The sequence below is a fragment of the Lactuca serriola genome, chromosome 6 (genome assembly GCF_051521515.1).
Source record: "Lactuca serriola cultivar US96UC23 chromosome 6, Lser_US96UC23_V15, whole genome shotgun sequence".
NCBI lineage: Eukaryota > Viridiplantae > Streptophyta > Magnoliopsida > Asterales > Asteraceae > Lactuca > Lactuca serriola.
In genome coordinates this window covers 113,207,863-113,222,292 of record NC_136413.1, presented here as the reverse complement: position 1 = coordinate 113,222,292, position 14,430 = coordinate 113,207,863, and the positions used below count along the sequence as shown (strand labels likewise).

Genomic DNA, 14,430 nt, shown 5'->3' with positions numbered 1-14,430 from the left:
TCTAGGCACCCTAAGGCACTATATTTGGTGTTTACGGTTTTGGGAGCCTCCCAAAACCGTGAACACCTTGTTCTTGGTGTTCTTGGGACTTTTCCTTGGTATAAACATGTATATCTAGCTTTAAATGACTCTAGGATAGAAGTACTTACATTGTGGAAGCTTGAAATGAACTTTAAGTCCAAGAACACTAGTGTGTGTTCTTGGTGTTTTGGAAAAACTAGTCAAAACACATAAATGAATGGATTAAAGGATGTATAATCACTAGATTAAGTGATATACTAACTTGAAATGGTTAGAACACTTACTAGTTTGAAGATCTAGAACAAAATCTAGGATGATACTTGAAAGGATATTTTGGAGTTTACTCTTTTGGTGTTTGGGGAGTAAACTCAAGAATGACTAGTCTTGGGGAGTAAACTCATGTTTATGCATGATTTTACGATTTTTGGATGATTTTTCAACCCAAACTTAAAAGTTTGGCCACGAACTTCTAAGACACAAGGCGTTTGCGGGTTTTAAATTTCAAAACCCGAGACGACACTTTCTTTCACCCGTTCGTTTAAAGAATAATATTAAAATAATCAATTGAACTTATTTTTCCCAAAAACAAGTAAAAGTGAACTTGACTTATAATATGGAGTGATTGACTTTTAGGGTTTGACCGAATGAAAATTTCGAGTTGTCACAGAACTTCAGATGAATTTTGAATTAAGATTGTCTAAAAAGAAAGTGTTTAGGGCTAATCTATTGGAAAAGATCAGTTGTATGGTGACTATGATAGACAATATAGTTTCTTGAGATATTATTGTTTGGAGCTACAAAGCAATAAACTAGGTACAACTATCAAGACAGAAGTGTACCAAATCCTATTGTTCAAACTAGAATATTAAAGAGGATTTATATTTGTCTTGGAACACTTAAGTTGGGGTTCAAAGCTGGAGATAGGAAATTAATAGGATTGGATGGATGTTTCTTGAAAGGACCATACCTTGGGCAAATCCTAACAGTTGCGGATCTTGATTCCAACAATGGAATCTACCCAATAACTTATGCTATTGTAGAAGCTGAGACTACAAGTTCATGGAGTGCCTTGGTGATGATTTGGATTTGGATGGATCATGTGAATTCACTTTTATATCTTACAGACAAAAGGTATGACTTAAAATCTGTTTTAATGCTATGTTTTGATGATTCTAGTTGTACTAACTTCAATATAAATAATATGCAAGGAGTTATACCTACCATAACAAAAGTGTTTCCAAATTTAGAACATAGATGGTGTTTGAGACACATACATGAAAACATGAAGTTGCAATGGATGGGTGAATAGTTTAGGGATCACTTGTGGAGATGTGCTACTAGTACAACCGTTGGCCTCTTTGAAAGGGCAATGAAAGAGTTCAAGGTTTTCAGTGACAAGGCACATGAATGGCTAAGGAAGATTCCTATTTTTCATTAGGCTAGGTCCCATTTCTCTGGTGAGTTATTGTTACCATTGTCGTATTTCTTCTCAACATTATTTCTCATTGTTTAATTTTGATTTATATTACACAGGTAGAGCACATTCAAATTGTTTGCTAAATAATTTGTGTGGAGTATTCAACTCTAAGCTAGAACATGGTAGGGACAAGCCTATAATTACTTGTTTATAGTGCATTATGGTGTGTTTAATGAAGAGACATAGCACTGTCCAAAAAGAAATAGATAAATATAGAGGTATATTAACCCCTACCGCAACAAGCATTCTTGAATCAATCAAAAAAGAAGCAAGCCAATATATGGCACTTTTTGTGGTCCTGGAAAATATCAGGCAAGTGGTATGATGTTTGATCAATATGTGATGAACTTGAAGGAGAGGACAAAAATCTTTTATCAAATTATCAATTCTTATATATATATATATATATATATATATATATATATATATATATTAAAGGAGGCCACTTTTTAGGAATAGTGAACCTAGGTGTTTTTTGGCGGAAATGGTCCCTGGTTTATGTATGTGTCTTCAAATCGTCTTTAGGGTCATTTTATGTCAATATCCATATTCTTTGTGGACACGTGTCGTTTCGGATTTGTTGATGTTTATCTTATCAACATTCTGGAATTTTCCACAGCCTCTCCGATCAAATGGCCTTTCTATTCTCTGTTCGTACACCCACTTCACTTCACCTACAATAGACGACTACGATTAAGGAGCCAGCTGCGTCTTCTTCAACCTTCTGACCCCAGCCCTCCACGATTGGGGGTGGTGGTTCGGTTTAGAATCTATCTATCGGATTATTCCACTCCCCAAAGTCGATCTTCGGACTCCATCACCGCCATCAGCCACAGCCACAAACTCCATGGATGACTTTGAAGCACCAAAGGAGCAAAAGAAATCCGGTATGCACACCAACGTTTTCATCAACCTTATTGCTCTCTTTCTACGACGCCCCTGCACCTTCTCATTCCACTCAACTTCTTTTATGTTTATCATCGTTCTTCTCAAATTTCTTGCTGATTTAGGGTTGAACCTTTATACCACTGTCAATTCGACTTTTGTAGGTCAGCAATCTTTCATTTCAGATTTTTAATACAATTCGATTTTCAGATGAAGAAGATGGGTGAAATAACTCACCATAGAATCAAGACCAATGGAATTTGGATGCACGTTGCAGAAAAAGGTGAAGGACCAGTAGTCCTTCTCCTCCAACACTTCCGCCCTCTCCCTCTTCCTACACCGTCTTCCACATCGTCGCTGACCTCATCGGCGTTCTAGATCATTTCAATCAACAACAGGCATGAGTGCTTTAATTACGATGAAGCTTTAATTAGCGTTTTAGGGTTGATTTTGTGTAAGGATGAATATCAGGTGTTTGTGGTGGGACACGATTGGGGCGCACACGCCGCCTGGCATCTTGGCCTTTACCGGCCAGATCGGGTGAAAGGAATCGTTGCTCTCAGTGTTGTGTTCTCTGCTAGATCTCCAGACATCAGTCCCATCCAATCGTTGACCAAATCATTCGGAGATAGTTTCTATATGACTCAATTCCAGGTTAACTTCTTCCCCTCACTCTGTTAAAGGTATGACGATGAAGTTTATAAACTTTGAGAAATTACTACAGGAATCAGGAAGAGGAGAGGGCTTTTGCGAAATACGATTGGTTGACTCTAATGAACAAGTTTTTGCTGATCAACCATGGCGATGTACTGGTAGCACCTCCTGGAATGGAGATCATCGATTATATGGAAACTCCTTCTTCATTGCCTCCATGGATTACAGAAGATGAGCTTCAAACATATGCAGATAAGTTTCAGGAGACTGGATTCATAGGAGGTTTAAATTACTATCGTGCTATAGATCTGTAAGAAACAAAAGACAAATATTTGATTTGAATTATCAAATGTTAATTTGGTATTCTTCTGTGATTTGATTCGTATTATTTCCTTTTAACTGCTTATGGGATTGATTCGCATGCTTTGTTTATCAATGAAATTTCATTAAAGAAGTTTGATTATGCCTAACTTTACTGTTTGAATCTCAAAAGTAATGCATCCCCACAGTTAATTTGGCATTCTTCTGTGATTTGATAACCTTTTTTTTCTTTTGTTGTTTAAAGCCTCAATGAGATTACATAAAGCTTCACAGGAATAGAAATGGGTATCACCATGATCACTTTGAGAGGAAGCGGAAGAAGGAAGCCCGTGAAGTTCACAAGCGCTCCGAAACTGCTCAAAAGGTTGTCCCTCTTTATCAATCACTTTGTTTCTCTCCCAAATTGGATAGTTTTATTAGAAATTTGAACTAATTGCTCAAATCTCAATTGGAAGCCATGGAATTCTAAAAAAGGTTTCCCTCTTTTATGGTTATCCCAGGCTTTAGGAATCAAGGGTAAGATGTTTGCTAAGAAACGATATTTAAGAAAAGGCTCAAATGAAGAAGACGTTAGTATCTCTGCTCTACTTTTATAATTCGTTATCATCTTCTGGCATTAATTTCTTTTTATTTGCTCCTTCTATGTTTTAAGTGTGTTAATTTAATAGATTGGCTATGCATGAAGAATCATCAAGCAGACGCAAGGTGGATGATGATGTTCAGGAAGGTGTTGTTCTTGCCTATCTTCTTTATCGTGAAACCACAACACGTGCAAAGGTTTGTTTCCTTTCCTTAAATTAATAAACAAAACACTTCTTCTCCTCTCATATATAATATAATTAACAAACATTCAGATTCTTAGCAATAGAGTAAAACAAAAAATAAAGGAGAAAGCAGGGAAGTGGGACGTGCCTTTACCCAAGGTAAGACCCGTGGCTGAAGATGAGATGTTCAAAGTGATCAGAACTAGGAAAAGGAAAAGTGAGTATTTTGACTATTTTACCCTTCTTCTTCACCTATTTTGTTTGTGTAACGAAATAAGTTATAACTTATGTGTGTGCATTGATTGATTGCAGCGAAACAATGGCAAAGGATGATCACAAAAATGACATTTGTAGGACAAAGTTTCACAAGAAAACCTCCAAAATATAAGAGATTTATTCGTCCAACTGGTTTAGGTTCACAAAAGTCCATGTGACACATCCTGAACTGAAGTGCACTTTTAATCTTGAAATGATTGGTGTGAAGAAGAATCCTAATGGTCCAATGTATACATCACTTGGTGTTGTCACTAAGGGAACCATCATTGAGGTATCTACATTTTTTATTTTTATTTTTATTTTTCCCACTTTCTTTACATATAGTAGTAAATTTGAACAAAAAATGATATAATGTTTAGGTGAATGTCAGTCAACTAGGCCTGGTTACACCAGCTGGGAAAGTAGTATGCGGTGAGATTATGATTATACTTTTTAATAATTATATAATAATAATATAAATCTTTCTTTGGGATGTTGACGTGTTTGTGGATGTGGTTGAATGCAGGGAAATATGCTCAAGTCACGAATAATCGTGAGAATGATGGATGCATTAATGCGGTTTTGCTTGTGTAGATTATCATGCTTACATGTTTTTTTTTGGAGTATATTTATTTGCATGCTTTAGAAGATATGCAGAAAACTGCTAAGCATTGACTACCACAATATTGTGAAAAAAAATTAATGTGTTTTTAATTTCAAAGTAAAATGTTATAGTGAGCAAATACATGAAAAATACTTGATACACATAAAAGAATGTTTAAAGTAATGGTTTTTTTCCTTCAACTTTAATGAATTATACGCCTGCTCCTGGAATGGAGATCATCGATCATATGAAAAATACTTAGACAACACTTAATGAGGAAAAACCCATGAAGTATTTGATCCGTGGAATCCGGCTCTTTGGTTCGATCCCATCAATCAAAGGATAAACCCATGAAGTATATATTTGGATAAATAGCTTATCCGACAACAAAAAAATTATTCATGATGAAACAATATTACTGTCTCATAACAATACTCAAACTATAAACAAATAGTTGATTAAATAACATTTACAAAAAACAAACAACGGAAAAAATTATCGCATCCGACCCCCGCAACGCGGGGCTCCCCACCTAGTTGGAAAAACTAAATTAAACCGAAACAAAAAAATCGTTTAAAATGAAAACGGGCCAAAAAAATCTGAATACAAACCATATAAAGCGAACGAAAAGGCCATGAGACCTGAGTCCTCTCCGCAAAAAACTATTCCGAATGGTCAAATGACAAAGCCGTGGGCGGAACCTAAAGCCGGAAACTAAATCGGGCTAACTGTAGCAATTTGAAGCCCTCACAGCCCGAAGTCGTTGGGCCTTCGCTGGGCCGGATTGTGCTTTTCCACATCAATGAGGAACAAAAATAATTAAAAGGAAAAAGAAAGTTTGCTTGGGGAGAAAGAATTGCAAGGGTTCCCTTAATACCCTATTCTTCGGTCTTCAAGTGCCCAAAATCGATTTCTTCATCGTGACATCGTCTCAGATCCTCTACTCACCGGTGGTACACTACCGGACCTCCATCCTGCTTTAATTCATCCCTCTACGAAAACCATCTGCAGGGATTCAAATTTCTGCTCCCGTTCTCTCACAGTTTTAAGATTTAGGGTTTTAGCTTCTGATATCTTAATATGGACCCGGAGCCAAACAATAATGCCAGTGGTAGTGGAAACCCCAAAGAAGAAGCGAATTTGAAGGTCCCATCGAAAGATCCTAAGAAGAAAGATGATAAGAAAGATGAAGATCTTGTAAGTGCTCAGTTATTTTATCCATCTATTTATATATTGAAAATGTCTGATTTTTTGCTTTTAATTGTTATAGTCAGAGGAGGATTTGGCGTTGAAGCAGCAATTAGAGCTGTATGTTGAGAGGGTCCAGGATGCCGATCAAGGGTTACAGAAGGTTGCTCTCGAGAGCATGAGGTACTAATATTTTGTATCGATGTTTTTTTTTTGTGTTTTTTCTTTTTAATAAAAAGGGGCACTCGTGGATTGTTTATTTGCTAGCATTGTTGGTTCAGTTTTGATGAGATCTGTTAGCTGAAATGTCCGAGTGTCTGAATTGTCCTGATTGTAACTGTTCTATGTGTGTTAAAATTCTTGATGTTATCCTCGGCTAAGCAGGTGTAAGTTAGGATTATGAAATTAATATAATTACATTGAAGGCCAATGAGAACATGGCCTAACATAGTCCTGAAAGCCTACCACGTTCTGAGCAAGAGCAAACTAAAGTATTGTTATGATCGGTTTGAAAGGATAATTTGCAGAGTTACCGTGAAGTAGGATAAATCTACATTGAAGGAACTTGAGGAAAACTTTCATTATTAAGGCATTATCTGGAACTCTAAAATGTCAAGTACCTTAACTAAAGTTAATGCTGAGAAATGCTTTAACCTTTTAGATATTTAAAAACCTTGGAATAGAAAAATGTGACCTTTTCCCAGTGGAGCTGACTGATGAGGCGTTTCATTTGAGTTCATACTTTATTTTTCTGTTCTTTTCATGCATAGTTGGATCGGATCCTCTTATATAATCTCAGCAAACTGTTCCACTGTTATTGATGTAGTGATGCATGAATGGCTTATTATTTGTTCAGACTGGATGTTTTGTAAGTAGGTTCTAGAAGTGTTGGTGGAGAGATTCTCTTTTGTTTGAGTTAGGTTAACCGAGTGGAATTTTAGAAATGTTACTAATGATCTTTTCATAGGTTCTGGAAGGTTTGTTGTAATGGTGGAATTGTGGGTCATAATCTTTTATAAGATGTGTGAGTTTGTTGAAGTGCATCATATTGCAATACACAGTTTGGGATGTTGGCTCTATAAATGTTACATGAAGGGACTCCTTCATTCTTCTTATCTAGATTGTTCCTTATAATAACTAGTGTGTTATGATATATTCATATTTAGTGTTGATTCTTGAGTGTGGATGTGGGAATGTTTTTGCAATTCCTTATTTTCTTGTTCCTTGAAGTGGTTTTTTGCATGGTTTGGTGATATCTGTTTTTTTTTTTTTTTTTTTTTTTTTTTTTTTTTTTTTTTTTTGCAAATTGCAGCACAACTTGTGACTTAGACTAACAATATTATTTGGTTGTAGGCAAGAAATTCGGACATCAACCAGCTCTATGACATCAGTTCCAAAGCCACTGAAGTTTTTACGCCCACATTATGGAACTCTAAAATCATTTTATGACACAATGCCAGTTTCAGACTTAAAGGCATTTTTTTCATTCTGTAGCATCCTACTTCCCCATTTCCATGCAGAAATAACTTGCTGATAACATATACTTTCCTTTGTTGATGCAGAAATTACTTGCTGATATACTTTCTGTTTTAGCTTTGACCATGTCTGCAGAAGGTGATCGGGTAAGAGATTTAGTTTGCTTTATGACATGTCCATTGTCTCAAGAGTTTCTGCTATGTAGTCTTTGATGCTTTTTTGTTTGCTAATAATATTTTCACACATTTCAGGAGAGTTTAAAGTATCGCTTGTTGGGTTCTGAAGGTGATATTGGTTCATGGGGTCATGAGTATGTTAGGTAATCACATATAAATCGCCAAAATCTACATCCATAAGCAAGAAAACAAATGTTCATTGACCCTTCTGTTTCATCTTTGTAGGAATTTGGCTGGTGAAATTGCACAAGAGTATGCGAAAAGAGTGGTATAATTCATCTTTAATTTTTTTCTCACTATTAAATACGATAAGCATGCCACTGCAAGTGTAATTATTTCACTAATCTTGATACTGAAGTTATTGATTTATTCAGAATGAGGAGGCATCTGTTGATGATCTGATAGAACTTGTGGAACAAATTGTTGCTTTTCACATGAAGGTATTCTTTATCTAGCAACTATTTTTCTTGACTTACCCGAACTTAATTTAATCGTTTCCTCATTGCAGCATAATGCTGAACCTGAGGCTGTAGACCTTCTCATGGAGGTATTAATTTCTTCAAAATTTTTGACATACGTGTTATGAAGAGGAATATGATTCTTAACTGTGGTTAAATTCAGGTTGAGTTTCTTGACCTGCTTGTGAAGCATGTGGACAGCACAAATTATAAAAGAACCTGTCTGTACCTAACAAGTTCAGCAAGGTAAACTACCAAGTTTAAATGATTCATTTTCTGTTGTCTATTTGTGGTTTAAAACTTAAACTGTTGAGCATTCTTGTTTTTATGTGTAGTTTCATATTTTGTTATGTGCTTGTTAATCTTGAATCTTATTCTGCAATTATTATATGTGTTAATTAAATTCTTTTGTACATTTGTAGATACCTCCCTGGACCAGATGACATGTCAGTTTTGGACATTGCATACACAATCTACACAAAGTTTGAAGAATATCCAAGTGCACTTCAGATTGCACTTTATCTCGACAACATGCAGGTTTGCATTTCATGGTCATTGGAAAGTGTTTTTTTTTGGTTGCTATAAATATAATCTGAGATGTTACCTAGTGATGTTAACTGATGAATTATTATCTTGTGTTTTTGATAAAATCTTGTGATTTTAACATCTGGATCCCCACTATCAGGTGTTGTATGGTATGAAAAAAACCTATTTGTTTTGCTTTTGCCTGATGGAAATAATTAAAATGCAATATAACCCATTTTTCGTGTGACAAATCTCTTTTAATAATTTCATTATTTTAATTAAATTGCACTTGTTTAGAAATAGAGGTAATAAGTCCTTCCTTGTCTTGCCTTTTCAATTTCTTCACCATTCCATCCAACCAAACACTTGTGCATTAAATTTAGGGTCTATGAAACTTGGATGATGATTACGGATTTAAATCATCTTGCTAGGAAAATTTGTAAAGCTTATTCAAGAAAAAAAATTGTAAATTTCAACTATTTTTAAACATTAATAATACGTAGATAAAGCTAAAAAATTATTTATGCTTGTATATTTTAACTAATTCCATCTGATTTTATGGTTTCTGTACTGATACAGCATTGGATGTTTTTTGGCAGCATGTGAAGCAGGTTTTCACATCTTGTCCTGATCTTTTGCGGAAGAAGCAGTTTTGTTACATTCTGGCTCGACAAGTAAGTATGACTTACATTTTCTTGTTTTCTTAATCAAGTCCTTTGCATCAAAAATTTGTCTGAAACAATATTTAATTTTACTGCTGGCATGATATACATTTGGAGTGATACTCCTTGTAAAAGCTTTCTTTTGAGCAAACACTGTCTCGAGTTGTTATTATTATAGATGAAAAAGTTTCAACTCGCTAAAGTAGCATTTTGATGAGGTGGAAGCAAATGATTTTGTAATTATAAAAAGATGTTACATAACGCAGGGAACAAGTTTTGAGCTTGATGAAGAGATGTGTGGGGATGATGACGAGAGGGAGGCTTTGCAAGAGATCATTAACAATACCAAACTAAGTGAAGGCTATCTTACCCTTGCTCGAGATATTGAAGTCATGGAGCCCAAATCTCCTGAAGACATATATAAGGTTGGATTTCATCATTTATATATAATTAATAATTAATAATTAATAATTAATTTCTATTTATTTAGGCACACTTACTGGATGGGCGGGCAAGTGCTGGTGCAAGTGTTGATTCAGCCAGGCAAAACCTGGCAGCTACGTTTGTGAATGCTTTTGTAAATGCTGGCTTTGGTCAGGTATTTATTTTTCGACTATTTGTTAAAATAAAAATAATACAACATCTAATCTAATAATTTATTTTTCTCTTTTCAAGGATAAACTAATGACAGTCCCATCTGAGGCTTCAAGTGGTGGCTCTTCTGGGAATTGGCTTTTTAAGAACAAAGAACATGGAAAAGCCAGTGCTGCTGCAAGTTTGGTATGCTCTGCTCATTATTAAGCTTAAGCAGTAATTTGTTTATTACCCAATCAATTTTCTCTGCTATGCTATTGTTGGCTAGTTTCCAATGCCTGGATACTAAAAACGAAAATAAGAAAGCAAAAATCTACCCAAGTCTAATTGGGTTGGTTTTTCAAACTATAATATGTCTTAATTGGAAGTTGCATTTAGCTCTTCTTTGAAAAACTGGTCACTTGTAGCAATCTCAATGTACTTTTATGAATGTTGTCTGAAGAAAGGAAATTGGTTGTGTGATTTTAGGGAATGATCCTCCTTTGGGATGTTGATGCTGGGCTTGCTCAAATTGACAAGTACTTTCATAGCAATGATAATCATGTGATTGCTGGTGCATTGTTAGGAGTTGGGGTTGTAAACTGTGGTATCAAGAATGATTGTGACCCTGTGAGTGCTTTGCTTTTTTCTTTCGGACTTGTTGGTTGGTTGTGGGTTGTTGGTTGTGATTTTATTTTGGTTTGGGTTTGGTTGTTTCAGGCATTGGCACTTCTTGCTGATTATCTGGATAAAGAAGATGCTTCTATTAGAATTGGAGCCATAACTGGTCTGGGCCTTGCATATGCGGGTACCCAGAATGAACAGGTAGGTTCTCCTTTCCTTATTGTACACACACATACACACTGCTGACGGTTGTGATGTTTTTTTGCTTTTCAGATCCGTGACAAGCTGACTCCAATTCTTGGAGACCCGAAAGCAGCGTTGGATGTTATCGCGTTCACAGCAATTGCATTGGGTTTGGTATATGTGGGTTCCTGCAACGAGGATGTTGCTCAGGCCATAATATTTGCACTGATGGACCGCAGTGAGTCAGACTTGGGGGAGCCTCTCACGCGACTACTACCTCTTGGCTTAGGTCTTCTTTACCTCGGAAAGCAGGACAGTGTGGAGGCTACTGCTGAGGTGTCCAAGACTTTCAATGAAAAGATCAGAAAGTATTGTGATATGACCCTGCTATCTTGTGCCTATGCTGGCACTGGAAATGTTTTGAAGGTTCAACACTTTCTTGGTCAATGTGCCCAGCACCTGGAGAAAGGCGGTGAAACTTTTCAGGGTCCAGCTGTACTGGGTATAGCCATGGTAGCAATGGCTGAGGAACTAGGCCTTGATATGGCAATCCGTTCGTTAGAACATCTTTTACAATATGGGGAGCAGAATATCCGAAAGGCAGTTCCATTGGCTCTTGGTCTTCTCTGCATCTCAAACCCAAAGGTAGGTTAACAAATTTAATTTGTTTCTCTTCATGCAATTACTAACTTGTCCACTCATTTCATTTGATGATTTAAGGTACACGTTATGGATACGTTAAGTCGACTCAGTCATGATGCTGATACTGAAGTGGCAATGGTAAAATTAATACACATACTCCATTTCTATGTATTTTTTTTACCAATCTATTTCTATTGAATGAAGTGTTTTTGTTCTTGTACAGGCGGCAGTGATATCTTTGGGTTTGATAGGTGCAGGAACCAACAATGCTAGGATTGCTGGCATGCTTCGGAATCTTTCAAGTTATTACTACAAAGAAGCCAGCCTTCTCTTCTGTGTAAACATCTCTCTCTGTAAACTTACTTGTTCATTGAGGAAGGCTGTTTTAGCATCCATTTGATAATAAAACTTGATTGTTGGTTGTAGGTGCGAATTGCTCAAGGTTTTGTACATATGGGGAAGGGTTTGTTGACTCTTGCTCCTTACCACTCTGAACGTTTCTTGCTATCCCCGTAAGTGAGCGATTCATGAAATGAATAAATACATGATGAAACGATGATTTTTATGAATTATATATATATATGGCAGGACGGCACTTGCTGGGCTTGTAGTATTACTCCATGCATGTCTTGATATGAAAGCCATCATCTTGGGGAAATATCACTATGTTCTCTACTTTGTAGTATTGGCTATGCAGGTTTGTCACTTTGTCTTTATCTTTGTTTGTATTGTGCATGAAATGATTCAAGTGTGGTTTAAAAAATTAAACAATTGACAGCCGCGGATGCTGTTGACGGTGGATGAGAATCTGAAACCTTTATCTGTACCGGTTCGGGTGGGGCAAGCTGTTGATGTTGTGGGGCAGGCAGGGCGGCCCAAGACCATCACCGGGTTCCAGACCCATTCCACTCCGGTCCTCTTGGCTGCTGGTGATAGGGCTGAACTTGCAACCGAAAAGTATATTCCCCTGTCTCCCATCCTTGAAGGTTTTGTTATATTGAAAGAGAACCCAGATTACAGGGAAGAAGCCTAGCCTAGCCTGCTTTTGCTTGGCCACATGTCATGTTAAATTAGATTTTTCTCTTATGTTTTCTTCTCTTCTGTGAATCATCTTCATATCCAACTTTTGTATACCCTCCCTCACTGACCTATTGTTGTTTTCTTGCTCCTCTCTCTCTCTCTCTCTCTCTCTCTATATATATATATATATATATATATATATATATATATATATATATATATATATATATATATATATATGTTTATTGTCATGAAATATCAACCAACTCCTACCTACAACTTATCTAATTTAACTAAACTCTTATAAATCTGAACAGAAAAATAAACCAAAAAAAGTTAATCCAGAAAAAATCCGAATCCAAACCATATAAAATCGAACAAAAAAACTAAGACCATACTACGTCCAAAAAAAGGATTGGTCTAGAAAGGTACCAATTTGAACACAAGCATATCTTGTCTATAATGAAAGGATGATACTTGAAAATCTTTTCATCTTCACCACAACTTCTAGTATAAAAGAAAAAAAAAAGAATTCCAAAACCAATACTAGCAATCAGCATGTCTAACATAATTGAAGGGGAAAAGCGAAAATTAAACCGACAATTGGGCTAACCTTACCAATTTGAAGCCCTCAACCCGAAGTAGTTGGGCCTTTGTTTGGCCGCATTGTACTTTTCTACCTCAGGAATAAAAATAATTAGAAAAAAAAAGAAAGCGCTTGGAGTTCACAAAATTACAAAAATGGTACTTGTGGTTGGTTGTCAAAATTATACAGTTTTGATTAAAAAAATGTTTGGTGGTGTACCAATGGTCAAATTTTGCATATTTTGTGTAGATTTGATTCCTATGTCGTTAATTTTAACAGTTTGACTGTTAACTTGTTTAAATTTACTATTTACCTTTATGGGTCGTTTATTCAATTGAGTCTTTTTATCAAACCATAGAAACAATTTCGCAAATCTTCTTTTTAATTTTATTAAAGTATTATTTATATATTAATTTTTTAATTAAAAATTTTAATTTCTTTTTGTTGGATTAATTTTTTTATTGGATTATTATATATTAATAAATATTATTTTTATTATTTAATATATTAATAATATTATTTTATTGGAGTATTGATTTCTTTTAATTAATTGTTTTTTAATTCCTTTTTTATTGGATTATTATATATTAATAATTATTATTTTTAATTATATATATATATATATATATATATATATATATATATATATATATATATATATATATATATATATAAGGTTCAAATGAGAGCCAATAAAAATTAAAAACCCTATTTTATAACCAAATCTACACACTACATACATTCTTATATGATTGTTTTCTCTTTCATCTCAAACTTGAAGACCACACAAACATTACCACAAGTTAGCTACCAACCACCACCCTTGACTGCCACCGCCTCTTATTGCCGGCAAACCGTTGCCGCCTTCTATCGCCGATGAACCACCGCCATCAGATCCACAAGTTTTGGTTGGCTCTAGATCTATAATTTTAGCTTCAGATCTATGATTTTTCTCTTCAGATCTACAATTTCAGCTTCAGATCTACAATTTTCATCTTCAGATCTACAATTTTCATCTTCAGATCTACTATTTTTGACTTTCGATCTTCGATTTTTTCCTCCGGATTATGAGCTCCGGCGAGCGGTGATAACTATCAACTTTCTCCATCACTGTCTATCGTAATTTGGTTTTAGATATGAAGGCAAGAAGTTGTTTCAGATTCACTTTCTCTCTCTAAAACACAAAACATATTAGATCTAGTGTAATTTGGTTAGATCAGATAGTCGACCTTATCACCACCGACCACCACCTAACATCAGCTATTGTGCTTCGTTTGAACACCAAAAAACGTCACACTCTGCTCTGAAGTCCAGATCTAGTTCGTCTCCAGATCTG

General features: G+C 35.5%; 1 protein-coding gene and 1 pseudogene across 2 annotated transcripts; both read left to right on the top strand.

Moving 5' to 3' along the window:
• Window positions 1-1,080: 1,080 nt before the first annotated feature.
• On the top strand, window positions 1,081-5,164 carry LOC145060070 (uncharacterized; annotated as a pseudogene). Its single transcript, XR_013686802.1, has 12 exons — window positions 1,081-1,152; window positions 1,555-1,572; window positions 1,677-1,810; window positions 3,108-3,347; window positions 3,490-3,514; window positions 3,603-3,722; window positions 3,859-3,927; window positions 4,027-4,135; window positions 4,213-4,339; window positions 4,435-4,669; window positions 4,758-4,809; window positions 4,904-5,164. The product of XR_013686802.1 is annotated as an uncharacterized LOC145060070 (transcript).
• A 678-nt stretch (window positions 5,165-5,842) lies between these two features.
• Window positions 5,843-12,657, top strand: LOC145056678 (26S proteasome non-ATPase regulatory subunit 2 homolog A-like). Its single transcript, XM_079004385.1, has 22 exons — window positions 5,843-6,178; window positions 6,252-6,352; window positions 7,523-7,643; window positions 7,732-7,791; window positions 7,897-7,964; window positions 8,047-8,089; window positions 8,196-8,261; window positions 8,330-8,368; window positions 8,443-8,525; window positions 8,702-8,816; window positions 9,404-9,478; window positions 9,733-9,891; window positions 9,957-10,064; window positions 10,142-10,246; window positions 10,529-10,669; window positions 10,760-10,864; window positions 10,937-11,491; window positions 11,567-11,626; window positions 11,712-11,825; window positions 11,915-12,000; window positions 12,077-12,185; window positions 12,267-12,657. Exons 1-22 carry the CDS (start codon window positions 6,062-6,064, stop codon window positions 12,519-12,521), a joined length of 2,685 nt encoding a protein of 894 aa, XP_078860511.1. The 5' UTR covers window positions 5,843-6,061; the 3' UTR covers window positions 12,522-12,657.
• The last annotated feature ends 1,773 nt before the right edge of the window (window positions 12,658-14,430 follow it).